Source organism: Metarhizium album (genome assembly GCF_000804445.1).
Source record: "Metarhizium album ARSEF 1941 chromosome Unknown scaffold_33, whole genome shotgun sequence".
Classification (NCBI taxonomy): Eukaryota; Fungi; Ascomycota; class Sordariomycetes; order Hypocreales; family Clavicipitaceae; genus Metarhizium; species Metarhizium album.
In genome coordinates this window covers 34,297-55,755 of record NW_024467607.1, presented here as the reverse complement: position 1 = coordinate 55,755, position 21,459 = coordinate 34,297, and the positions used below count along the sequence as shown (strand labels likewise).

The window sequence follows — 21,459 nt, the reverse complement described above, 5'->3', positions numbered from 1 at the left end:
GCCATGGGAGGTTGCTCATGGAGTCATTGCAAATTCTCAATAACCAGTGCGGAAGCACCGCCGCCGCCATTGCAAATACCGGCGCAGCCAATCTTGGCGCCCTTTTCCCTGAGGACCGAGGTCAAAGTGGTGATGATACGGGCGCCGGAACAGCCGAGAGGGTGGCCGATGGCGACGGAGCCACCAAAGACGTTGACCTTGTCGGCGTCAAGACCCAAGAGTTTGATGTTGGCGAGAGCAACAACGGAGAAGGCCTCGTTGATCTCGTAGAAATCTACGTCCTTGTCGGTCAGACCAGCATGCTTGATGGCCTTGGGAATAGCCAGGGAAGGAGCGACGGTGAAGCGTTCAGGCTCTCGCTCGGCGTCACCCCATCCGAGGATTTTGGCCATGGGCTTGACACCAAGCTCCTTGACCTTGGCCTCGGACATGAGCACCACGGCGGCAGCACCGTCGTTGATGGGGGCGGCATTGGGGGCCGTGATGGAGCCGTCGGACTTGAAGGCCGGGCGGATAGCCTTGAGCTTTTCGACATTGAGGTTCTTGACTTCGTCGTCACGCTCAACCTTGATGGGCGGCTTGCCGCGGCCGCCTGGCACCTCAACGGGGACAATCTCTTTGAACAGACCAGCCTCGGTGGCAGCCTGTGCCTTCTGGTACGACTTGATGGCGTAGTCGTCCTGGGCCTCGCGCGAGAGGTGGTTGTCACTGGCACACAGTTCACCCTGGAGACCCATGTGCTCCTTTTTGTAGGCATCGGTCAGGCCATCCAGGAGAACGCCGTCGACGAGGGTCTGGTCGCCGTACTTGGCGCCGGTACGAAGGTTGGGTAGGTAGTGGGGGGTGTTGGACATGGACTCGGTACCGCCAGCAACGACGATGTCGGAGGTTCCAAGCATGATGGTCTGGGCACCGAGAATGATGGCCTTGAGACCGGAGGCGCAGACCTTGTTCACCGTCGTCGAAATGGTGCTGTTGGCGAGACCGGCGCCGATGGCACACTGGCGGGCGGGGGCCTGGCCAAGACTAGATGATATCAGCCCTGTCGAAACCAAGCAGGAAAAGCTGCCGCGTTAGGGGGAAGAAGTCTGTGTGGAGTAGGGGGCATACCCAGCAGAGAGGACATTGCCGAAGAAGACCTCTTCTACCTGCTCAGGTTTGATACCGGCGCGCTCAACGGCACCTGTAGGAGCGAGGGGTCAGACGTTGAATCTCAAGTGGGCGGAGCGACGGAGCTGCAACGTAAAGATACCCTTGATGGCAGCAGAGCCGAGCTGAGTGGCGCTCAAGCTGGAAAGGGAGCTGCTCAAGACAAAGAGAATTGAAGTCAGCAAACGGCAGGATACAAGGTATACTGTAGTGTTGACTGTTGGCCGTTGGCCGTTGGCTGTTCACCGAGGCACTTCGGAGCAAAGTCGTCGAGGAGTAGTTGAGGCAGGTTGAGCTTTACCCAAGGAATGAACCGACGGGGGTTCTGGCAGCAGAGACGATGTAAACAGGAGGCAGACCAGACATGGCGGTGACAAAAGGTTGAATTAGATTTGAGACGTAGCCGGCGGAGAAGAGAAGAAGAAAATAAAGAAGCAATACATGAATAAAATACAGCTCAGGACCTGTACAAGGTTGAATTCGGTTGTCGGCGTGGCGAGAGCTCAAATGCAATTCCCAAAGTTACCGTAATAATAATGCCAAGGTGGGGGAGGTTGAGAGCGAGTGGGCTGATGTGGGCTGAACCGGGTTTAGCGCCGATGCTGCCTTGTGTGCAACGGCGCGCACTTGCACCAGCGAAGAATGGTGCCACGTGACGCGACGAAGCTGTCGCCAAAGGGAAAAAAAAGTACCACGCATCGCGGCCGCGACGCCAGCAGCTCATCGTGCGCTTACAGTCCATTGATCGCAGGCGCTCGCACTTTGCCGAACAAAACGATGGATGATCTTTACGACGAGTGAGAAATTTCCTCATATTCTCCATCGATGCTGCACTCCCGAGCTCAAAATACTGACAAAACTCTTCTAGGTTCGGCAACTTTATTGGGGAGGCTGAATCTGAGGACGCATCCGAGGCCGGCGTCGAGGCCGGCGCCGAGGCGGGCGACTACGTATACGATGATGAACCCCAAGAGACCGGGGAGGTCACGGGGGAGGAGCTCATGGAACTGGATGGTTCGTGCAAACAAGTCCTCTCAAACTCGATCGATAATTCGCTAATTGGAGACGTAGACGGGCCGTCCAATGCCGTTGTTCTCCACGAAGACAAGCAGTACTACCCGACTGCCCAGCAGGTATATGGTGAAGATGTCGAAACACGCGTGGAAGAGGAGGACGCGCAGCCTCTCAGCGAGCCCATCATCGCACCAATCGAACAAAAGAAATTCACCATCGAGGAAGCGGACTTGCCGCCTGTTTTTTCTGAGCGCGAATTCATGACAGACTTGATGAACCTGCCTGAACAGACTCGAAATGTGGCACTAGCTGGACATTTGCACCATGGTAAAACTTCATTCATGGACATGCTCGTTCTGGAGACGCATGACATCGCAGGCGACTTGGATAGGCGAAGCGGGCGAAAGCGCGACGAGAAGCTACGGTACACCGATATTCATACTTTGGAGCGCGAGCGAGGAATCTCGATCAAATCATCTCCCATGAGTCTTGTCCTGCAGAATGTAAAGGGCAAGTCTCACCTGGTCAACCTCATTGACACGCCTGGCCACGTCAACTTTGTCGATGAAGTTGCCGTCGCTTTCAGGTTGGTCGATGGTGTATGCTTGGTCGTGGATGTCGTGGAGGGTGTGCAGGTCAACACGGAGCAGATCATCAAACATGCGGTTCTGGAGGATATTCCTCTGACGCTCATCATTAACAAGATGGATCGGTTGATCTTGGAGCTGAAGCTGCCGCCCAAGGACGCCTATTTTAAGCTCAAACACGTTGTTGAGGAGGTCAACACCGTCATCACCGATGCTGTGCCTACGAAGGCTGCCGAGAAGCGGATCTCCCCTGAAAAGGGCAATGTTTCCTTCTCCTGCACCGACCTCGGCTGGTGCTTCACTCTGCAGTCCTTTGCTCACATGTACACCGATACATACGGCGACGTCAATACCGATGAGTTTGCTCGGAGGCTCTGGGGCGACATCTACTTTAACCCTAGAAAGCGGTCATTTACACGGAAACCTGTGGAGGATGGTGCTGCACGGTCATTCGTTCACTTCGTTCTCGAGCCCATATACAAGCTCTTTACACACTCCATCAGCGCCGCACCCGAGGACTTGAAACCGGTTCTAGCGTCTTTGAACATTCATCTCAAGCCTGCGCAATACAGGGCAGATGCCAAGGACATCTTGAAGGCCGTGTGCCAGCAGTTTTTCGGCCCCTCGACAGCATTTGTTGACATGATTGTTCGACACGTCCCGTCTCCGATTGCGGGCGCACAGAGACTGTTGGAGCGAGCATATAGCGGTCCACTCGACACAAAGGTTGCACGTTCAATGAGGGCGTGTGACCATGATGGTCCACTGGTCATCCACGTCACCAAGCTGTTCAACACCTCGGACGCCAAGAGCTTCTACTCATTCGGCCGCGTTCTGAGTGGCACTGCGCGACCTGGCATGTCAGTCCGGGTGCTCGGAGAGGGCTATTCTCTAGACGATGAGGAAGACATGACCACTGCCACCCTCGGTCAAGTCTTCATCGGGGAGACTAGGTACAACGTTGCCACCGACCGTGTGCCGGCAGGAAACCTGCTGTTGTTGAGCGGCGTGGACAACTCAATCGTCAAGTCTGCGACTATCGTAGCCCCCAAGTTTGAGGATGACGAGGATGCGTACATTTTCAGGCCCGTCACACACTTTACTGAGTCGGTCCTCAAGGTCGCAGTGGAGCCCATCAACCCGTCAGAGCTGCCCAAGATGCTGGACGGGCTGCGAAAAGTGCAGAAGTCGTATCCGCTGATTGATACAAAAGTGGAAGAATCCGGCGAGCATGTCATCCTGGGCACGGGGGAACTCTACATGGACTGCGTGCTCCACGATCTCAGACGGCTGTATGCCGACATGGACATCAAAGTATCTGACCCGGTGACGCGCTTCTGCGAGACGGTGGTAGAGACGTCGGCGACAAAGTGCTACGCCATCACACCAAACAAGAAGAACAAGATAACCATGGTTGCGGAGCAGTTGGAAAAGGGCATTTCAACGGACATTGAGAAGGGCGCTGTCAAGATTCGCGACCCCATCCGAAAGACGGCCAAGTTCTTCGAGGAGAATCACGGCTGGGACAAGCTTGCTGCGCGCAGCATCTGGGCTTTCGGGCCAGATGACCAAGGGCCCAACATTTTGCAGGACGATACTCTCCCTACCGAGGTGGGTCGTGTGGTGTATCCCTCTGCTTTCCGTTCCGACCCAAGACATGCTGACAAAAGGGCAGGTGGACAAGAAACTTGTCAACACTGTCAAGGAGTCCATCCGGCAGGGATTCAGCTGGGCCACCAGAGAAGGTCCCCTTTGCGAAGAACGTATGTGGCCCCCCCCCCTTCTGAGCGCGACGCCAAGTCCGGCACTAACTCCCACAGCGATCCGCAATACCAAGTTCAAGGTGACGGATGTGTCATTGGCTGGGGAGGCCATCTTTCGCGGCGGCGGGCAGATCATTCCGACGTCGCGACGAGCGTGCTATTCCTCGTTCCTGATGGCATCGCCGCGACTCATGGAGCCCGTGTACGCCGTGTCCGTGACTGGGCCCGAAGACTCGCACACCGAAGTGTACAACGTGCTGTCGCGGCGTCGAGGCCACGTACTGTCCGACGGCCCCGTGGCCGGCACGCCTCTGTACCGCGTCAACGGCCTGATTCCCGTGATTGACAGCTTTGGGTTCGAGACGGACCTGCGGATCAAGACGCAGGGCAGCTCAATGGTCAGCTTGGTCTTTGACAACTGGAGCATCGTGCCCGGGGACCCGTTGGACCGGGAGCAGATTATCCGCCCGCTGCAACCTGCATCGGCACAGGCGACAGCCAGGGATTTTGTCCTCAAGACCAGACGGAGGAAAGGGCTCAGTGAGGACGTGAGTGTCAAGACCTTTTTGGAACCCGAGTTTTACCAGAGCTTGATGGAAAGCGGCATGCTGGGGGATGCATGAGGGGCTTTTTTTCTTTTCCACGCAGCAAGTATTTTGGCGGGAGGGCGGGCAGAAAGCGATGTGGCAATCCGATGTAGGTCCCGGAGCGTTGAATCCAGGGAACTGCTTACCGTGTACATGGAGCAAGGCGTGCCAGGAGCAGGGGCAGGGGCAGGAGACCATCACACTTGGAGCCAGCTGGCGGCCATGAACGGGTCCAAGAGGGTCGGTGACGTTTCCAAGATGCTCTGCGGCTCGGGCGAGTGAAAACGGGCGACCCGAGTACCGTCGGCCTCGATCCAGATCGTACGTGAGCTCGATGCCCGGGAGACACCCGGCGCAATGCATGGTGGGGCTTTACTACTTTACCATCCAGGGGACGAGCAAGACGGGACGAAGGCATGGGTCAGCAGGGTGTCGTCTGTCTGCTCAAGGAAAACACTGCATCTAGAGTCCATATATGCCCCCGATTTTCTCCTCCCTCTCCAGTTGGCTTGGCCGGCAACAGGGTGACATGCAGCACCGCCGCTGAGGCACGCATGCAAAGACAGAAGTGGTAAACGTCGACTTGGGCTTGGGAAACGAGAGCGCAGACAGAAAAGCTTGCGATGGACGGCCGGGCCGACTCAGGGGGTTCCCCGTCGACACGCCTGCTTTTCACCAAGGACGAGGCCAGCCGCACCGGGAGTCGGGAGGAGGAGCACGGCTGCATGTATAGGATGGCGGCGTCGCCACACGTCCATCTCATCTTGTGCTGCTTTGGGCTAGAACTGGGCGGATATCGTACGTGCACTAGGGGGCTACCTGGTGACTATTATGACCACAATCCACCACGTCAAGGCTTGGCCACCCGTGTTTTGATGGAGCCGACCGGGGAAAAGAGCACAATGGTAGCGGAGTATGAGATGTTTTTTTTTTCTTGGAAAAACAAATTGAACTGAAAACAAATTGAAATGACACCCAAGCAAAACATGTTCTTGACAAGGAGCATAGACGGCCGCGTGACTCGTCAACGGACGGTTGCGTTGCGTTGGCGCGAGATGACGGCCCACGGACTACCACACGGCGAGTGACATGGTGGTTTGCAATGTGGTTGATCGTAATTTGACATGACATGACGACGTCACCATGGAGTTATCATAAAAGGCCGAGAGGGAAGGCCGTCTGCCACGATTAGCTGGCGGCGAAAGGGCAACGCCATCTCTGGTCCGGACTCACAGAAGCGGCGATGCACTCCTCATGGCAGACGGCGGCCCTCGCAGGCCTGTCCCTCTTGGGCTCGCTCGCTCACGGCGTCGCGCTCACGGGCTACGAGTACGTCGTGGTCGGATCGGGAGCCGGCGGCGGCCCCCTGGCGGCGCGCCTCGCCATGGCCGGGCACAAGACGCTGCTCATCGAGGCCGGCGACGACCAGGGCAACAACCCAAACTACACGGTGCCGGCCTTCTCTGGCCGGTCGTCCGAGGACGACAAGATGGCGTGGAACTTTTACGTGCGGCACTACGCCGACGACGCCCGGCAGGCGCGCGACTTCAAGACTTCGTACCGGACGCCGGACGGGGAGCTGTACACGGGACTGCACCCGCCGGCCGGCTCGACGATGCTCGGGACGCTGTATCCTCGAGCCGGCACGCTGGGCGGGTGTACGGCTCACAATGCCCTGGTGGCGATTTACCCGCACCGCTCCGACTTTGAGCGCATCGCCGCGCAGACGGGCGACGGCTCCTGGGCGCCCGACGCGATGCGCAAGTACTTTGTCAGGCTGGAGAGGAACAGGTACCTGCTGCCCGGGGCGAGGGGCCACGGATACAGCGGCTGGCTGGACACGGACCGGGCGCCGCTCACGATCCCCCTCCAGGACCCGAGGCTGCTCAGCATGATCCTGGGCGGCAGCTTCGCCCTGGGCAACCACACGAGGCTGCTTCCGAACCTGCTCGACGTGCTGGCGGGGGACGCCAACGAGGATTCCGAGGCCCGCGACCGGGACGGCGGGTACTTCCAGGTGCCGCTGTCGTCGGGCGACGGGCGCAGGTCCGGCGCGCGCGACTTTGTCGTTGCGGTGAGAGACGCCAAGAACCGGGACGGGACCAGCAAGTATCCCCTCGATGTGCGGATGAACTGCCACGTCACGAGGGTCGTCTTTGACGAGACGGGCGCGGAGCCGAGGGCCACGGGGGTCGAGTTTCTCGACGGCGCGCACCTGTACCGGGCGAGCCCGAGATCCGGCCACGGCTCCGGCTCCGGCTCCGGCGGCGTCGCCGGCTCGGCCACGGCGTCGCGAGAGGTCATCGTCGCCGGCGGCACGTACAACTCGCCGCAGATCCTCAAGCTCAGCGGCGTCGGGCCGGCGCAGGAGCTCGCGCGGTTCGGCATCAAGGTCGTCAAGGACCTGCCCGGCGTCGGCACCAACCTCCAGGACCACTACGAAGTGGCCGTCCAGGGCCGCATCTCGTCCGGCTGGCGCTTCTTCGAGGGCTGCACCTTTTCCGACCAGGGCGACCCCTGCCTCAGCCGCTGGCAGCACCCGGTCCTCGGCAGCCGGGGCCCCTACGTCTCCGACGGCTTCGCGGCCGCCATGATGATGAGGACGTCGCGGGCGAGCGAGTACGACGCCTTCGTCTTCGGCGGGCCCATCAACTTCCGCGGCTACTTCCCCGGCTACGCCTACAACGTCACGGCCGACCACGACGTCTTCACCTGGGCCATCCTCAAGAGCCACCCGCGCAACACGGCCGGCCGCGTCGCCCTGCGCTCCGCCGACCCCCTCGACGTGCCCGACATCGTGTACAACTCCTTCGACACGGGCAGCGGCGACTCCGCGGCCGACGTGGCCGCCATCCGCGAGGCCATTGGCGTCGCGCGGGACGCCTTCCGGAGGCAGCTGGTCGACGTCGAGGAGATGCTGCCCGGCCCCGGCGTCCGCACCACCGCCGACCTCGACGCCTACATCAAGGACACGGTCTGGGGGCACCACGCGTCGTCCACGTGTCCCATCGGCGCCGACGACGACCCCATGGCCGTCTTGGACTCGAGCTTCCGCGTCAGGGGCGTCCGGCGCCTGAGGGTCGTCGACGCCTCCGTCTACCCCCGGATCCCGGGCACCTTTACCGCCGTGTCGACCTACATGGTGGCCGAGAAGGCGGCCGACGTGATTCTGAGTCAGAACAAGTGAGCAGGCCAGCCGGCCGGACGGTGCTGCTGCCTCGTGTCCACCTCTTTCTGTCTTTCCTTCTCCCCCTTGGGGCTCAATAAGAATACCATTCCCAGCATGATTTCCGTATCCGCGCACAAGAACCCCGTGACACTCTCGCCCGTGACGTCCAAGACTCGACACGAGCGACTAGGCCCTTTCCTTTCGTGACGACCCTCTTGACCCGTTTGTTCCGTGCCGCTACACCGTCACACAACGGCCGCCGGTTTCCATCCAGGAACACATCCCCGACGCCGGCTTCTTCTCCCCAACTCCCCCTCCCTCCCTGCCCGCCTGCCTCGTCTACGCGCCCACACGTCCACCGCGTGCAAGGAAACTGCTCGACTTGCGCTGCGCCAGCATCGGCAAAGCGACAGTCATCACCACGTAATACGTGTCACGGCGTTTCGTCGCGGCAACATATGCAGCGCCGGCCTCGCGTCGTGACAATCACATCACCTACGAGACGAACGCATCACGCACAAACGATATATTGGCTACGCTGCCGTCTAGCCTTTGTACTAAAAGAGCCAAACACGTCAGTATCGGCGGCGGCCTCGGCAGCTCCTCCCCGCCGCCGGCGAGCACCCGGCGCAGAAGCAAACTTACCACCAGCTCGCCGTTGGAGTTGCCAATGCGCTCGTTCAAGTCGAGGCCCTGGCGCTCGCGGTTCCCTCCGTCAACCATGCCCATCTCGGCCGACAGCAGGGTGCCGTCGAGCGAGATGTCGCTCGCCGAGTGGGAAAAGTCTGGCGACGCGTCCACCATGTCAGCCCCGGCGCGTCACGTAGCAGGGGGCCGAGACGCGCGGACTTACTCTCGCCGTCCCAGACGAACCAGCCGTCGCTGTTGCCGATGAACCTGTCCAGATCGATGGAGGCGCCGTTCCAGTTGCCGTCGTCGTCCTGGCACAGGGCGTGGAGGATGTGGCCGTCCTCGAGCCACATTTCGCGCGAAGACTCGACGAAGGACATTCTGCCTTGTGCTACGGGGTGTGTGTGCTTGGTGTGTATCCGGGGCGGCGTTGAAGCTCGAGTGGTTGGACACAGATCTCCGAGGTGCGGGAATACGGCGACTTTGCGAGCACTTTATACCCGTCATGAGGGGGTCACGATGCAGGGGGAGCCAAGGAACGGGAGGATGGGTTTCATGTATGCTAGGCCGGATCCTTTGTGGCTGTGTCATGAGTGACTTGTGCGTCGCGGGACGGGCGTATCTCTGTTCTGACTGACTTCTTGGGTCCTGGACTCTTGACTCTTGGGTCTGCAAGGAGTCAAGGACATGCATGGCCTTTGTGGTGCAACTTGGGGGCGGTCGTCGGTGCAGGTTGGCCCAACGTCCCGGCATCAAGTCTTGGCCCGTTTCATGGGCCAGTACGTGGTTGACTGTAATTGGACGTTCCAACTGCATCGTTGTATCGTCGCTGCAAAGTCGTGTCTTTGTTTGTCCGTTCTGCGGCCTCGGTTGATGGCGGCCATGGCCCCCCTTTGCGTCATGGAAAGACGCCCCGGCGAGACGGACAGTCATCTACTCCGTACGCCTGCGGAATCTGGATTCTGGAGGTTCAGGGTCGTCCGAGACAAAAAAGGTCTCGGCAGGGGGCTGCAGCCACGTCTGTCTTGCTCCCAGCCCGCAGCGGCCCGCACCATGCCACGCACCAGGAGGCGGGACGAGGCCGTCGTGATGCTACGACTGTCTGCCGCCGGTTGCATCTGCGTCATGGTCTCGCGTAGAAGCCTTGTCTGGAGACCAGGGCCCGAACGGCAGGCCGCTTTCCCGTGCCAAAATAGTCTCGACCTCTTCTGGCTCCGGTGGCGTCCACCTTGGTCATCACGGCACAGTTCCGTGCTGTCTGCATATCTACGCCGAGTGTAGTAACTCGTAGCCACGCCGTCTCGGAGATGGCAGACTCTTGATTCATGACGCCTGACGATGTACAGTATTGTTGAAGCGCCAGGTAACGAAATACATACATGGAACTGGTACAGGAGTAAGTGGAAAGCTCCAATAAATCTCCCTTCAGCCACTCGTACTCCGCATGCAGCAGGCTAGGTCTCGACAGGATGGCTCGACAGGCTAGACTGCCGCCGCGTTTCGTTGCCGGAGCTGCGAGCTCAGCAGCTACGTGGTGCTCGTCGCCTTCTAGTTCCCGATTCTCTCGTCGTCACGGAGCCCAGGGACGTTTGTGTCCAAGACGTACACCTTGACCTCTGCATCCCGAGCATCCATGCTAGCCAGGTCCTCCTGCGTGAGATGAGCCTCCACGAAATCCCGCCTATTCTGGCCGGGGAAGTGCTTCCTCGAAAAGTCCATCATTATCTGGATCTGGTAGAGATTGTTGTCGTTGTCCATTACCGGGATCGAAGGCTGGTGAGGCCTGCCGTGCCTGTAAACGGTCTCGATGGAGTCTGGGGGAAACTGAATGCCGACAATCTTGTCGCCCCCGGGCGGGCAAGAAACGACGGCGTCGCCCCGATCGTCGCGCAGCTCAAAGTACTCGCGTCCCAGGCGGTCCCAGGTCGGCGTCAGGCCGGCAAGGCTCGCGAGGGCCACCTTGGACGTCTGGTTCAGCTCGTGGTATAGGTCTGTGCCCTCGTGCTTCCACCGCAAGCACGCGCGGGAGCACCTGAAGTCGACGACGGGCACCTTGAAGAAGTTGCCGGGGATGGATGCCGAGAAGCTCCAGGTCTGGGCTTGACACAGGTGGCCCCGGGGGCATGTGAGTCTTTTCTTCTCGGCAAACGACCTCGTCTTGGTCCTGACATTGTCCTCGCCCACCTTGTAGCCAAACTTGGCTCCGAGCTTGGAGCCCGAGCCGCTGAATTGCAGAGACCACTCGACCGAGACTTCGCCGCTGTTCTCCCATTTGAAGTTCCTGCTGGTGGTCGTCGTCGTGGATGACTCGTACCAGATGTCGCCGCTGAATGGCTGAGAGTCCGCATAAGGATGGAAGTCGACGCGGACGCGGTCGGTTATGTTTGAAAAGAAGACTTCGTGCAGCTGGAACATCTCCTCGGCCTTGCATCCGCAGATGGGTTTGGCGCCAACACCGACGAGCGGTTCATAAAAGCCTACTTGGGCGGCCCAGAACCTTGGCGGAACCAGAGGCTCAACGATGGAGGCGTAATGTTCGACCAAGTCGGGCTGGATGGCCATGATCTGTTTTTTCAAACTGCTCATGCCCGCGCCGAGAGCGCCAACAACAAACAGGGACATGAGGTGCATTTTGAAAGGCACTTGGGCCGCAAAGTGGGAAGGGAAGGGCTTTGCACATAGGCCGTGTCTCGTCTAGAGCTCGAAGCGTGAGTGACGCTTTTTGGTTGCAGACAGCTCCCGCAAGCGTGGTGTCAAAAAAGGCCTCTGACACAAGAGGAAGCACGGCATGAAGCAATGGGGAGTCTTGCGCGATTTATAGTCCGGCACACTCGTAGACTCTTGGTCTCGGAATCATCAGCCATGGATGCCGCCGTATCAAGGCGAAAATACAACCAAGACACGTAGAGAGTCCGACTAGCAACAGCACCAGATGCAATGGACCACGTCGCCCTGCTTGACACTTGGCAACTTCTTCACCAGCGCAGAATATTTGTCCACGGGCCTGAAAATTGTGGCCCGCAGACCTCTTGTATTTCGAGACAAGGAGTCATACAACGTTTGCGTACCATCCAACGGCTTTTGATACGTGGGCCCAAGGGGTGCTCTGCTCAATCTCTATTAGCCAAGTCCGATGATGAGAGAATCTTGGCTTAAACTACTTGCTATATAGCTCAGGGCTAGGTCGATGCACGCGGGCGGGCGTTGTTCTGGAGACACGTCGCAGGAAATACCATTACATGACAAGAGAAAGGAGGGATAGCTTCTCTCTCTCTTCTTGTTCTCAAATTTACGGTTGATACTAGTGACGCACAAGTTAATAATACGTTGTGCAATATAGGGTATGGGAATTGCTACACGGGCATGACACTTTGGCTACACGGGCATGACTCTTACACGGGCATGACTTTTACCACTTCTGATTGGTCGCATACTTTCTTGGCCCCACAGATACTTCCTCGGAAAGGCGGTGTAGCCAACTTCACTAACAAGCTCCTACATCACCATGAATTGCAGTCACTTATCGTTGTGGGCGCGATTGGTCTTCTGCTATCTTGCAAGCCTGCATTTCGGATTAAACTACCGTCCTTGTACTGTTAGCCAGTAACTGTCAAATACTGGCAAAAGACGTGATGTGGTCTACTTAATTTATTGCCTCACAACGATACAATCTGGATCTTCGTCATCACTCTTAGCCAGTTCCCATTGACTCCTTGTCCTGCGAATGTTTCGTTGCGTCCTCCGTCCACTGTACCGCACGCCTGTCGTATTCCCAGCATTTAGGACTTTAGAAGGTCTACCTGGCCCTTGCTGGGCTGAGATGCCAATTTGGCCACCAGTTTGTGTGATGGTTTCTCGAGTAGCTTTATGCACTCTCCTAGCAAGAGTTGGCTTATTGAGACTTCCTGGCGGTCGACCTCGTCGCCCACTTGGTTGATTATCAGATCGGCTACTTGATGTAATAGCTAGGCTTTCTGGGATAACCTGCGCTGTATTCTTTGGCCTTCCACGTAGTGCAGTGGCAACTTTCGGGTCAAGAATTCGTCGGTATGGATCTTGAGATGCCGATTCCCGTAGTCGCCAGCGTGGGTGGACCTCCCATTTAGTGAAACGTGTGTCAGAATCTAGCTTTGCGTAGACTTTATGATAGCATGGGATTCCCAGCTCAATAGAGACCGTACAGTCGTCGTCGCAAAGTCCAATAGAGTCGGGGAAGGGATTCTTCCCCGTCGGCAGAAATTTGCGAGCAATACAGTATTGCTTGTTGATTAACCCAAGTCCTTTCGATGACATGGTTGTTCGTAGTTCACCAAGATAGTTTCCCATCGAACCTAGGTATTGTGGAGCAGTCAGGACATCATCCTGTCCACAGGCATCCTTAAAGGCACGTTCTTGGTCATGTATCATATCCTGCATTGCCTCGACGAGTCGGTAGAGGTGGCTCATGCCATTTAATAGATAGCTTTTGATATTATTGTTGCTTGCTTCTGTGCCGGACGTAACTCGGATTCCGAAGTTACGATAACGACGGATAAAGCAACGTGCCCATTGAGCACTAACAGGCATATAAGTCGAGTAGAGGTATTGTAAGATCGCTCGTTGGTCGTCGAACTCTTTACAAAGATCTCTCCATGCCTGCTCAAACGCTTCCTCAGTCTCGGCATAGAGAACCTTTTTCCACATTAAAACAACGCCTTGGTAAGTATGAGGAATCTTATCACTACTCGACCGATCTTCGATCAGATGCTTATCTGTAGTGCTCAACCCGCCATCCGCCTGTGAGGGAATGTCTTCACTGTCACTAGCGCTAGGGCTAGTAGTACTGTCCTCACGTTGGCCCGTCCACCTAGTCTTCGATTTAAGCAAAACGTTTGAAAGGATATGATGAATACAAAGCTGTTGCTGTGCATTTGGAAACTGATCATTAACGGCAGCTTTCATAGCCTTGTCGAAGTCTGTGATGATGACATCTGGTTCCCTGAGTGAGTGTTTTGTAATGAGCTTGCGAACACTCTCTGCAAGGAATTGGAACCCCTCCCTCCTCTCGTTATCTATTAAGCCAAATGCAGCATTGAACACAGTTCCAAGACAGGTTTGGCCAGTAGCCTGGAATAAAGGAAGCTTGAAGCGATTAGTGTTATATGTGTTATCAAAGCTAATAACCTCGGGGAAGCGCTTCCACATCTGTAGACAGTACGGAAAGGTCCAGACAAGACCAAGCAGTCTATCTGGATCATCATCGGCCCATTTCGCGATGTATGGGATCTTCTTCTCATCAAAGAGTTTGATCAATGCCGCAGTAGGTGTATAGCCATTTAGCTTCTCTCGGTTAATGAACGAACGGGCATTATAGATATCCTTCCGCAGGAGTGTTGTATCGGGGAATTGCTCCTCAACCATAGCAGCTACATCACTGGCTCGAATACCCGCGCGACGGCTTGCTGACTCGATGGTTGCTTTAACTGGTGTAGTAAGGCGGCGGTGGGAAACATGCGCAGATGGCGTAATACTCCGTTCATGGTTATGCTGGTGATGTTTCGGGTCTCTATGTTGTCGAAGAAGCCACTTGCCTTCCTCTAGGGCTTCAGCAATTATCATCCATTTGCAATCACACTTCCGAGACCTTCGGGTTCGAAGACCAGAACCCCCCGAGGCCCGAGATTGTCCAAACCGGTCGCATTGAATGGAGTACCTAATCAACCGTCCCTTATAGGAATATTTATTCCGCCGAATAATACCAAATCCGTTCTCCTTTGCAAATGCGTTGGTTGTTTTAAAAAGAACTTCGGCCGAGGGCGCTGGGTCGCCAGGGATTATTGGGTTCGGAATTGGCTCCGGGGCGGGAGATAGAGACTGTCGCATAGGCGAGGAACTAATATTTTCGGGCGTCGGTGATATTCGAGGAGGTTGTGTGGGTGACCTACGAGGTGGAGAGTACGGTGGAGGAGAGTCATATGCTTCGAAACTTAATGGTGACCATCCCCATCTCTCTCGCCAAGCTTGTACACGTTCGTATGATCGAGCAAGGTCTACAGTTAGCCTTCGACCTTCGCCGGTAACCTCTCGTACTATGCGCATTGCGGACTCGAACTCGGCTCTTGTCCTTGTTGGGAGATGCTGGGCGGATGGGGGTGATTCGGGAGGTTCAGAGGCGAATGGATCAAATTCTGGGCCTGGTATAAGCGCTCTGACTCGCTGGCTCCATCTTTTTCCACGGAAGAAGTCATTTTGAAGATATATCTCATAGTCAGATCGAAGGCCCCATGCAGGCTCATGGCGGCCCTGTGAACCATGGGGGTGTGGGAGACTTGAAAGTGTTTGCGGGAAAGAGGCGAACAGGTTATCGAGTGCATTTTCGTCCCCGAGGCCGTAGAACTGACCGATACTCGTAGCAGAGCTACTCGCGGATTGTGGTCGGTCTTCAACTGTGGAAGGACTAGATCTGCGTCGCCGACTGGATTTGTGTCGCTTTCCTCTTTGTGATTGATCACTGGGACTAGGGCTCCGCGACCTGCGAGGAGGTGTGCGAGGCAAAGACATTGACGTCTTGAGAAGAGAACAAGATTGTAGTGAAAGAATTGGTCGCTATCTCTACAGCATAGGGTGCCGTATTATGGTTTATTAAAAGCTACGAAAATGAAGAAAGCAAGCTCGAGGGGGTCGCCCCGACTGCGCGACCACTGGGTTGCTGCGTAGTAGCTTAGCCGAAATGAAGTAATTTACACAGAAGCAAGGTTAAAATGGCCCAGGTACTTGCGGCTGAGGTGGCAGAATCCAGCGTCGTTAACAGAGACAATGCGACCAATCAGAAGTGGTAAAAGTCATGCCCGTGTAAGAGTCATGCCCGTGTAGCCAAAGTGTCATGCCCGTGTAGCAATTCCCTAGGGTATATTTGCTGGTGTTTAGTAACCGAATATTATCATCAGCCAACTTAAACGCAATCAAGGCATTATAATAATAACAAGGCCTGTATTATTAGTCTACAACTGCCAACAGAAAAATACAGTGCATTAATTGTGTGCATATATGACACTGGCAAGCGGCCGTGTGACAGTCGAATGATGTCAGGTAAAAAACGTATGATTGTAGCTGGCAACCTGCATCATCAATACGTACATATACTATTAATAGGTTAAGCGAGGGGTTTTTTTTTCTTCAGAGCTGCTCTACCAAACAAAACTGCTTCAAGCAAAATTGACTGGAGCTGCTAGGGCACCCCTGAGTGTATCTTGGCCCTCATGACGGATTTGCCCGTCTTGCCAGTCCAACAACATATAAAGAGGGAAATAAAAGTCGCTGGGCTTCGATGCCGACACTACCCAGCATACCAACAAGACTTTCAACTCAAACAAAGGACTCCCACCACTTCGCTGAGCCCCACTCGTCGTGATTCTGGCCATGCATCTCGTCGCCACCCTCCTTGTTTCCGCCCAGCTAGCACAAGCCTGGGGAGGGCTCACCGTCGACACCGACTGCGAGGTCCTCGTCAAGGGGTCTTTAGATTGGCGTGTCCCCCTTCCTGTACAATGGGCCAAGTCGGTAGGTCCTCTAAAAGATAGCTCTGTGCGACCGCAGCCGCTAACGACGTAGCCGCTAAGGGTTGCGAACAAGTAAGAGTTGCGTGAAACCTCTTGACTTGCTTACCACACTTGCCAACGGCTTCTCAAGGCTCTCGCCTGTGAAGGCAACCTGACCAAGGAGTGCTGTGACTCGAGGGTTGCAGCAGGGGCCCCTCTGCCTCTCAGGGTATGCCACGTAGCCAGGAGATGGGATTCTTGCTGCATTCTGATTGTGGCTAGTATAACGAGGCCGCGCCGTACTATAAAAAATGCGCAAACATTAGATTCCCGGAACCACTCAGGGGGGACGACATTGTCCTTGAGAGCCCCCCTTGCCACTTGATTTCGAGGTTTCGGTGCGGCTGGGGAAGCTCCTTGGAGTTTTGTAATCATATCTTTGCGGCAAGGGATGTGAGTTCAGACATGTACCTTGCCTTTGCTCACACAGACGACCGACTCTAATATCCTGAATGACTAGGCATGCATAAAGGTAAGTACTTGCATGAGATGCAGATACAATGGCGTGAATATACTTACAACAACGCCTGAAACAGCTCGCAGCGTGTTCCGATGCCGAGGATAGAAAAGAGTGCTGCGGCCCTTACCCATCCAGGGTAAGTACGGACAGACATCTCGAGTCCTTTCATCATTGGCCATTGGCTCATGTTTGACGCAGAACCCCGAGTTGGCTCGCCGCTATTACAACCTGTGTCATGGCGCATGCACCAGGACAACGGACCAGGTTGTGGAGCAAGACACATGTCTCGCCTTAGGGTAGACTGTTGCAAGTAGCTGGCAGGATAGATTCCTACGAAGCATTGGACGTTACTAAAAGAAAGCAAAATCAGCATACGCATTCCATCCGCCCTATTCGACCAGAGGCCGCTGCCGTGCTCCTTTTTGTCATGCTCACCTCGCTAGTCCATAGTTTCGTGCTCATATATAATGGAGACCGTGCTTCAGCCTCGTCGTACGGCGGTAGAGGTTGCACAGGCTGTACATCTAACTGTCTGTCTAAATAAACCAATGAGTTTTGCAAAGTATTGGATCAGTCTAGAGTACACACTGGGCAACGTTCCGTGTCGGTCATGTGGCTGAGGCGAAATAGACAAAGAGGCATTTGAAGCACGAACGCGGCACAGTCGGGATGGATCGATGCGTCTCGGAATTGCAAACAAACATCTGTTCTGTATGTAGGCACTCAGTTGAGACCAAATAGACAGCTGCAGAAGCCCGATTACTCTCGCAAAGTGATGTTGAAGAGCCACCCAACATGGCAATTCAACATGCGACTCTTCGACCCCTGGATACTTTTCATACTTTTTAGCGGAGCCGTTGGCTGCTTATACAGTGAGCCGACGAGACTTGTCAGAATTGGAGGTTGAGAGGGGTGGCTAGAGAGCGTACACGCTGCCGCGGCCTTTTTGTGCCCAGCCAGACAGTTTGGAGAGATTGAAATTGCAACAGCCGAGGGGACTGCCGGGCTCACAGGCTCGAGCCGTTGACTTCCCTACAGAGCTTGATGCGCAACATGTTTATCGCAAGCGTCTTCACCACCCGACGTCAGAATGCTACAAAACCAGGCGTCGGCAACTCGCGGTCATCAGGCTCGCCGGCGCAATACTCAAACGCACGTTTCAAGCATCTTATCCAAAACTCCTTTTAGAGAGTCGTTTTCCAGAGCTGCAGCAACCCTCTCCTTGTCGGCGAGCTGCTTGTTCACCTGGTCATCTTGGCTATGGGTATTCTCTCTGCAGAGGACGTCGACACGGTAGTTTGGTGGCAAGCACTGTTCTAGTCGAACCCTGACACCAAGACCGAGGACCGTGGCAAGCGAACAGTGCGTGACGGTAGGGGTGATTTCAACCGTCACTTGAACTATAGTGTTGGCATCAGGTACGCCGAGGGCTGGTGAAGGAGTGATGTGAATGTCGTCAATATTGACGATTGAGAGCTGTCCAAGTGACACGGGGTGCTCAGGATCCGAAATGGTAGAAATCAAGTCTATAGTTTGCGTTGCAGGACATGTTAGCAAACTCGCAGACGACACCGAACAACGAGGCGCAAGACATGGCAATGGCAAATGGCAGCGCATTCTATTTGACCAAGACAAGACAGTTTCCGGATGCTCAACTGCCAGGCCCAATGCCGAGCCGGCACAAGTTTTGCGGGCAAAGATGGACTTAGGGTTGACAAATGGGGCATCTTCATGCAAGAATGAGTGATAGCAGAGGTGTAGATAGGCCACATATAGGACGCACCGTAAATTTCTTGCTCGTCAATGGGTTCCGGGGCATATCCATCATGGTCCATCCCGACAGGGCCGCGGGACCACGGCGCGTCATCATGGCAACACGGTTGCGACAGGAAGGCAGGCTTGGAGAAGATGATATCCGAAAACTTGCTGTCGGGACCATGGCGAGAAGCCGTCTTCTTCTGACGAGTCGGCAACTGCGAGGCGTTCAAAATGGTAGGATTCGCATTGTCCAGTGCTGCGGGGGCCATGATGTAGCTAGCGGTTTGTTTCGGCAGACGAGCCTTGTCTGACGACGACGGCTATTCCTCGATCGGACCAAGTCGATCAAGGGGGTTGCCGATCGCAGGACGCAGGACGCAGGACGCAGGAGCAACAGAGGACGCTGCAGCACTGGAGGCGGCGACGGCGAGGAGGCGAGTGGTGGTCGATGCGATGCGATGCGATGCGATGTATGATGGGATTTGGGCCTGATGTTTGAAGGATCAAACACATGGCCTCGCATCCGTTTCTGGGAGCATTGGGGTGCTGGGCAGGAGTGGGGAGGGGGAATACCTACAAGTGACACCGGCCATTTTAAAACCAGTACATGCGCCAGCTCCTGTCGGCGGCCACTCTAATCTGTACTGGCTACTTAAGTACTCAGGTATGGAGAACGGAGTTTGGAGTACTGAGTACTGGCGTGTTTGGTGCCGGCAACCGCGGCCGCCAGTACTGACTCAGGTTCTCCGATTGACAGAGTGGGTCATGGGTGAGGTTTCGAATTTGTTGATAAACGGTTCAACAGAGGAGAAGAGCACACGGCGTTGGGCATAGTCCGAGGCATTTGCTGCCTGCTTGAGTACAGCGAGGAGGCAGCGAGAGCCGAGTACTTAAGAAGTACTCAAGTACCTACTTATTGAGTACCTACGCCTGGGGACCCGGCTACCCAAGTTGAAGTACCTAAGTACTTGGAAGTAGACAGGTAAGTACGTACTACCCAAGGCATGGGCGAATTACACTAGGGTTCGTTCCTTCCAAACTTCCTTTGTATGGTGGGGGCTGCCCTCCCACTTCCACTCGCATTCCCCCGCTCGTCAAATCATCATCAGTTACCAGATTTGTCACGTCGGTGAACGCGACAAAATGATCCAGGACATCTTCATTTTGCACGAATACATGCAAGTGGCATTCATGAACCCCCCAGGTGCCCCTGAATACGTACACGCGTGCTTGCATCATCCTACTCCTAGCTTGCTTTTGGTGCCTTTTCACCTCCTCGCCGCCAAGACTTGATGCGCGCGTGGCTTCTTGTTGACATACGAAGGAGAAGCTCTGACGACCCCAAGTCCTCCGTACAAATAAATACTTAAGTACATTGCCGGATTTTCAAAACCACTAGCTGATTTGACTCCGCTAGACCTGGATACTGCGGCACACCGCGCTGATCGTTATACCCGATGGAAAAAAGAACGTGTCACGCCCCCAAGCCTCTTCGGCCAAGAATTCATCATAATAAACAGAAGCAGAGGCGGCTGTCCTGCAGAGCCTTTCCTTTCTGGCATAATGGTCGCGAGACTTTGGTTCGCATTTAGCCACTGAGGCCGCAGGCACATTGCGCAGAGGAGAAGTTTCCATCTCGAGCCGGTTAGGGGCTCCCAGAGATGTAGAAGAGTCTAGTCAGCGTCCCGGGCAAATGGAAAGCACCCTTGAATCTGCACACCTCTGTCCCCATGGAAATGAATCTCTGACGAACCAATCCACTAGGTGCGGGGCGCTACATGCGGTTGCATGGTGGAAACATCGCTGTCCACAAGCGAGAGATTACTAGTTACAACAGTCCACAGAAGCCGCAAAATGGGACGGCGGAACATGCCCCTGCCATCTCTGCCGGCCGGCATCTCGAAGGGGGCGTGTGCTTCCTCAATTTCATAGCCGGCACGGAGTGTACTCTACGCAACACGAGTGGCAGGCTTGCTGGGCATGAGGTAGTAGGCGCCACCCACGACAGCTATCTCGGTAATCCATCAGCATCCCTGCCTGCCATATCGGCCGAATGTTTGACGTCGACGCCTTTTGACTTTACAATGAGCCCGAGAGAGGACGTTGATCCGTTATACATCAGGCCGAAGCGATTCTCAAGCGGAAATGAACCCTGTTAGTTTGGATGCCAGCCTTAAAGCGAAGCTGCTTTCATTATAGAGCTATTGGTTGAGCCACTCACGCCCTTCGACGACACTGGAGGCTAGAGCTGTGAATCACAATTGGCGGTAAAATTTCCCACCCGTTTGAATGCGTCCGCAAGTTTACGCCGTAGCCCAACACTACGCTGTGTGGTTCTTGACTCCCGGGAAGTGCCGCACTCATCATCAGTCCATCAAACTAAATATCAGGGGTGTCCTGCGAACTGCCAACAGCATGCAGCCGCCTGCCAATTCTTTCAAAAGATCCCTGTTGTGTATTTGACCCGACACTCAACTATCAACTCGGGGTCAATATGTCTACTAGGATGTTGACCTCAAAATGTGGCTGCATGCCAAGGAGCTTCCTAACGCCACTATACAAGCGTGGCGAGCCGCATCCTAAATAATAAACGCGTACCTTGAATCGGGGGGTAGAAGCCCTCAAAGTTCAGAAATGTCATCAAGCCTACCGTGGCGGAATGCCTTTCTGCTTCTCATTCTCTGCAGTTCGAACCCAGGTTGCGAAGGTCCTCCTCGCAGCGGCTCGAATTAGGTGCGATGAAGAGCCTCGAAGCATTCGCACCT

At 55.5% G+C, this 21,459-nt stretch overlaps 7 protein-coding genes across 7 annotated transcripts; 2 read left to right on the top strand and 5 right to left on the bottom strand.

Annotated features, from left to right (window-relative positions):
- Nucleotides 1-23: 23 nt before the first annotated feature.
- On the bottom strand, nt 24-1,515 carry MAM_07576 (acetyl-CoA acetyltransferase; the record flags this gene model as incomplete). The annotated part of the gene is made up of 4 exons (XM_040826374.1): nt 24-1,026; nt 1,111-1,183; nt 1,253-1,302; nt 1,451-1,515. 4 exons carry the CDS (start codon nt 1,513-1,515, stop codon nt 24-26), a joined length of 1,191 nt encoding a protein of 396 aa, XP_040675587.1.
- A 411-nt stretch (nt 1,516-1,926) lies between these two features.
- On the top strand, nt 1,927-5,136 carry MAM_07575 (Ribosomal protein S5 domain 2-type fold, subgroup; the record flags this gene model as incomplete). Its single annotated transcript, XM_040826373.1, has 5 exons — nt 1,927-1,946; nt 2,018-2,163; nt 2,221-4,361; nt 4,426-4,513; nt 4,571-5,136. The coding sequence occupies 5 exons, from the start codon at nt 1,927-1,929 to the stop codon at nt 5,134-5,136; spliced, it is 2,961 nt and encodes a 986-aa protein (XP_040675586.1).
- A 1,207-nt stretch (nt 5,137-6,343) lies between these two features.
- Nucleotides 6,344-8,287, top strand: MAM_07574 (Glucose-methanol-choline oxidoreductase; the record flags this gene model as incomplete). Its single annotated transcript, XM_040826372.1, has 1 exon — nt 6,344-8,287. One exon carries the CDS (start codon nt 6,344-6,346, stop codon nt 8,285-8,287), a length of 1,944 nt encoding a protein of 647 aa, XP_040675585.1.
- Nucleotides 8,288-8,814: 527 nt separating this feature from the next.
- Nucleotides 8,815-9,279, bottom strand: MAM_07573 (Cyanovirin-N; the record flags this gene model as incomplete). The annotated part of the gene is made up of 3 exons (XM_040826371.1): nt 8,815-8,826; nt 8,915-9,054; nt 9,123-9,279. The coding sequence occupies 3 exons, from the start codon at nt 9,277-9,279 to the stop codon at nt 8,815-8,817; spliced, it is 309 nt and encodes a 102-aa protein (XP_040675584.1).
- Nucleotides 9,280-10,447: 1,168 nt separating this feature from the next.
- On the bottom strand, nt 10,448-11,530 carry MAM_07572 (uncharacterized protein; the record flags this gene model as incomplete). Its single annotated transcript, XM_040826370.1, has 1 exon — nt 10,448-11,530. One exon carries the CDS (start codon nt 11,528-11,530, stop codon nt 10,448-10,450), a length of 1,083 nt encoding a protein of 360 aa, XP_040675583.1.
- A 1,148-nt stretch (nt 11,531-12,678) lies between these two features.
- Nucleotides 12,679-14,299, bottom strand: MAM_07571 (uncharacterized protein; the record flags this gene model as incomplete). The annotated part of the gene is made up of 2 exons (XM_040826369.1): nt 12,679-12,848; nt 13,081-14,299. 2 exons carry the CDS (start codon nt 14,297-14,299, stop codon nt 12,679-12,681), a joined length of 1,389 nt encoding a protein of 462 aa, XP_040675582.1.
- Nucleotides 14,300-18,082: 3,783 nt separating this feature from the next.
- Nucleotides 18,083-18,963, bottom strand: MAM_07570 (FAM96B-like protein; the record flags this gene model as incomplete). The annotated part of the gene is made up of 2 exons (XM_040826368.1): nt 18,083-18,462; nt 18,720-18,963. The coding sequence occupies 2 exons, from the start codon at nt 18,961-18,963 to the stop codon at nt 18,083-18,085; spliced, it is 624 nt and encodes a 207-aa protein (XP_040675581.1).
- Nucleotides 18,964-21,459: the final 2,496 nt, after the last annotated feature.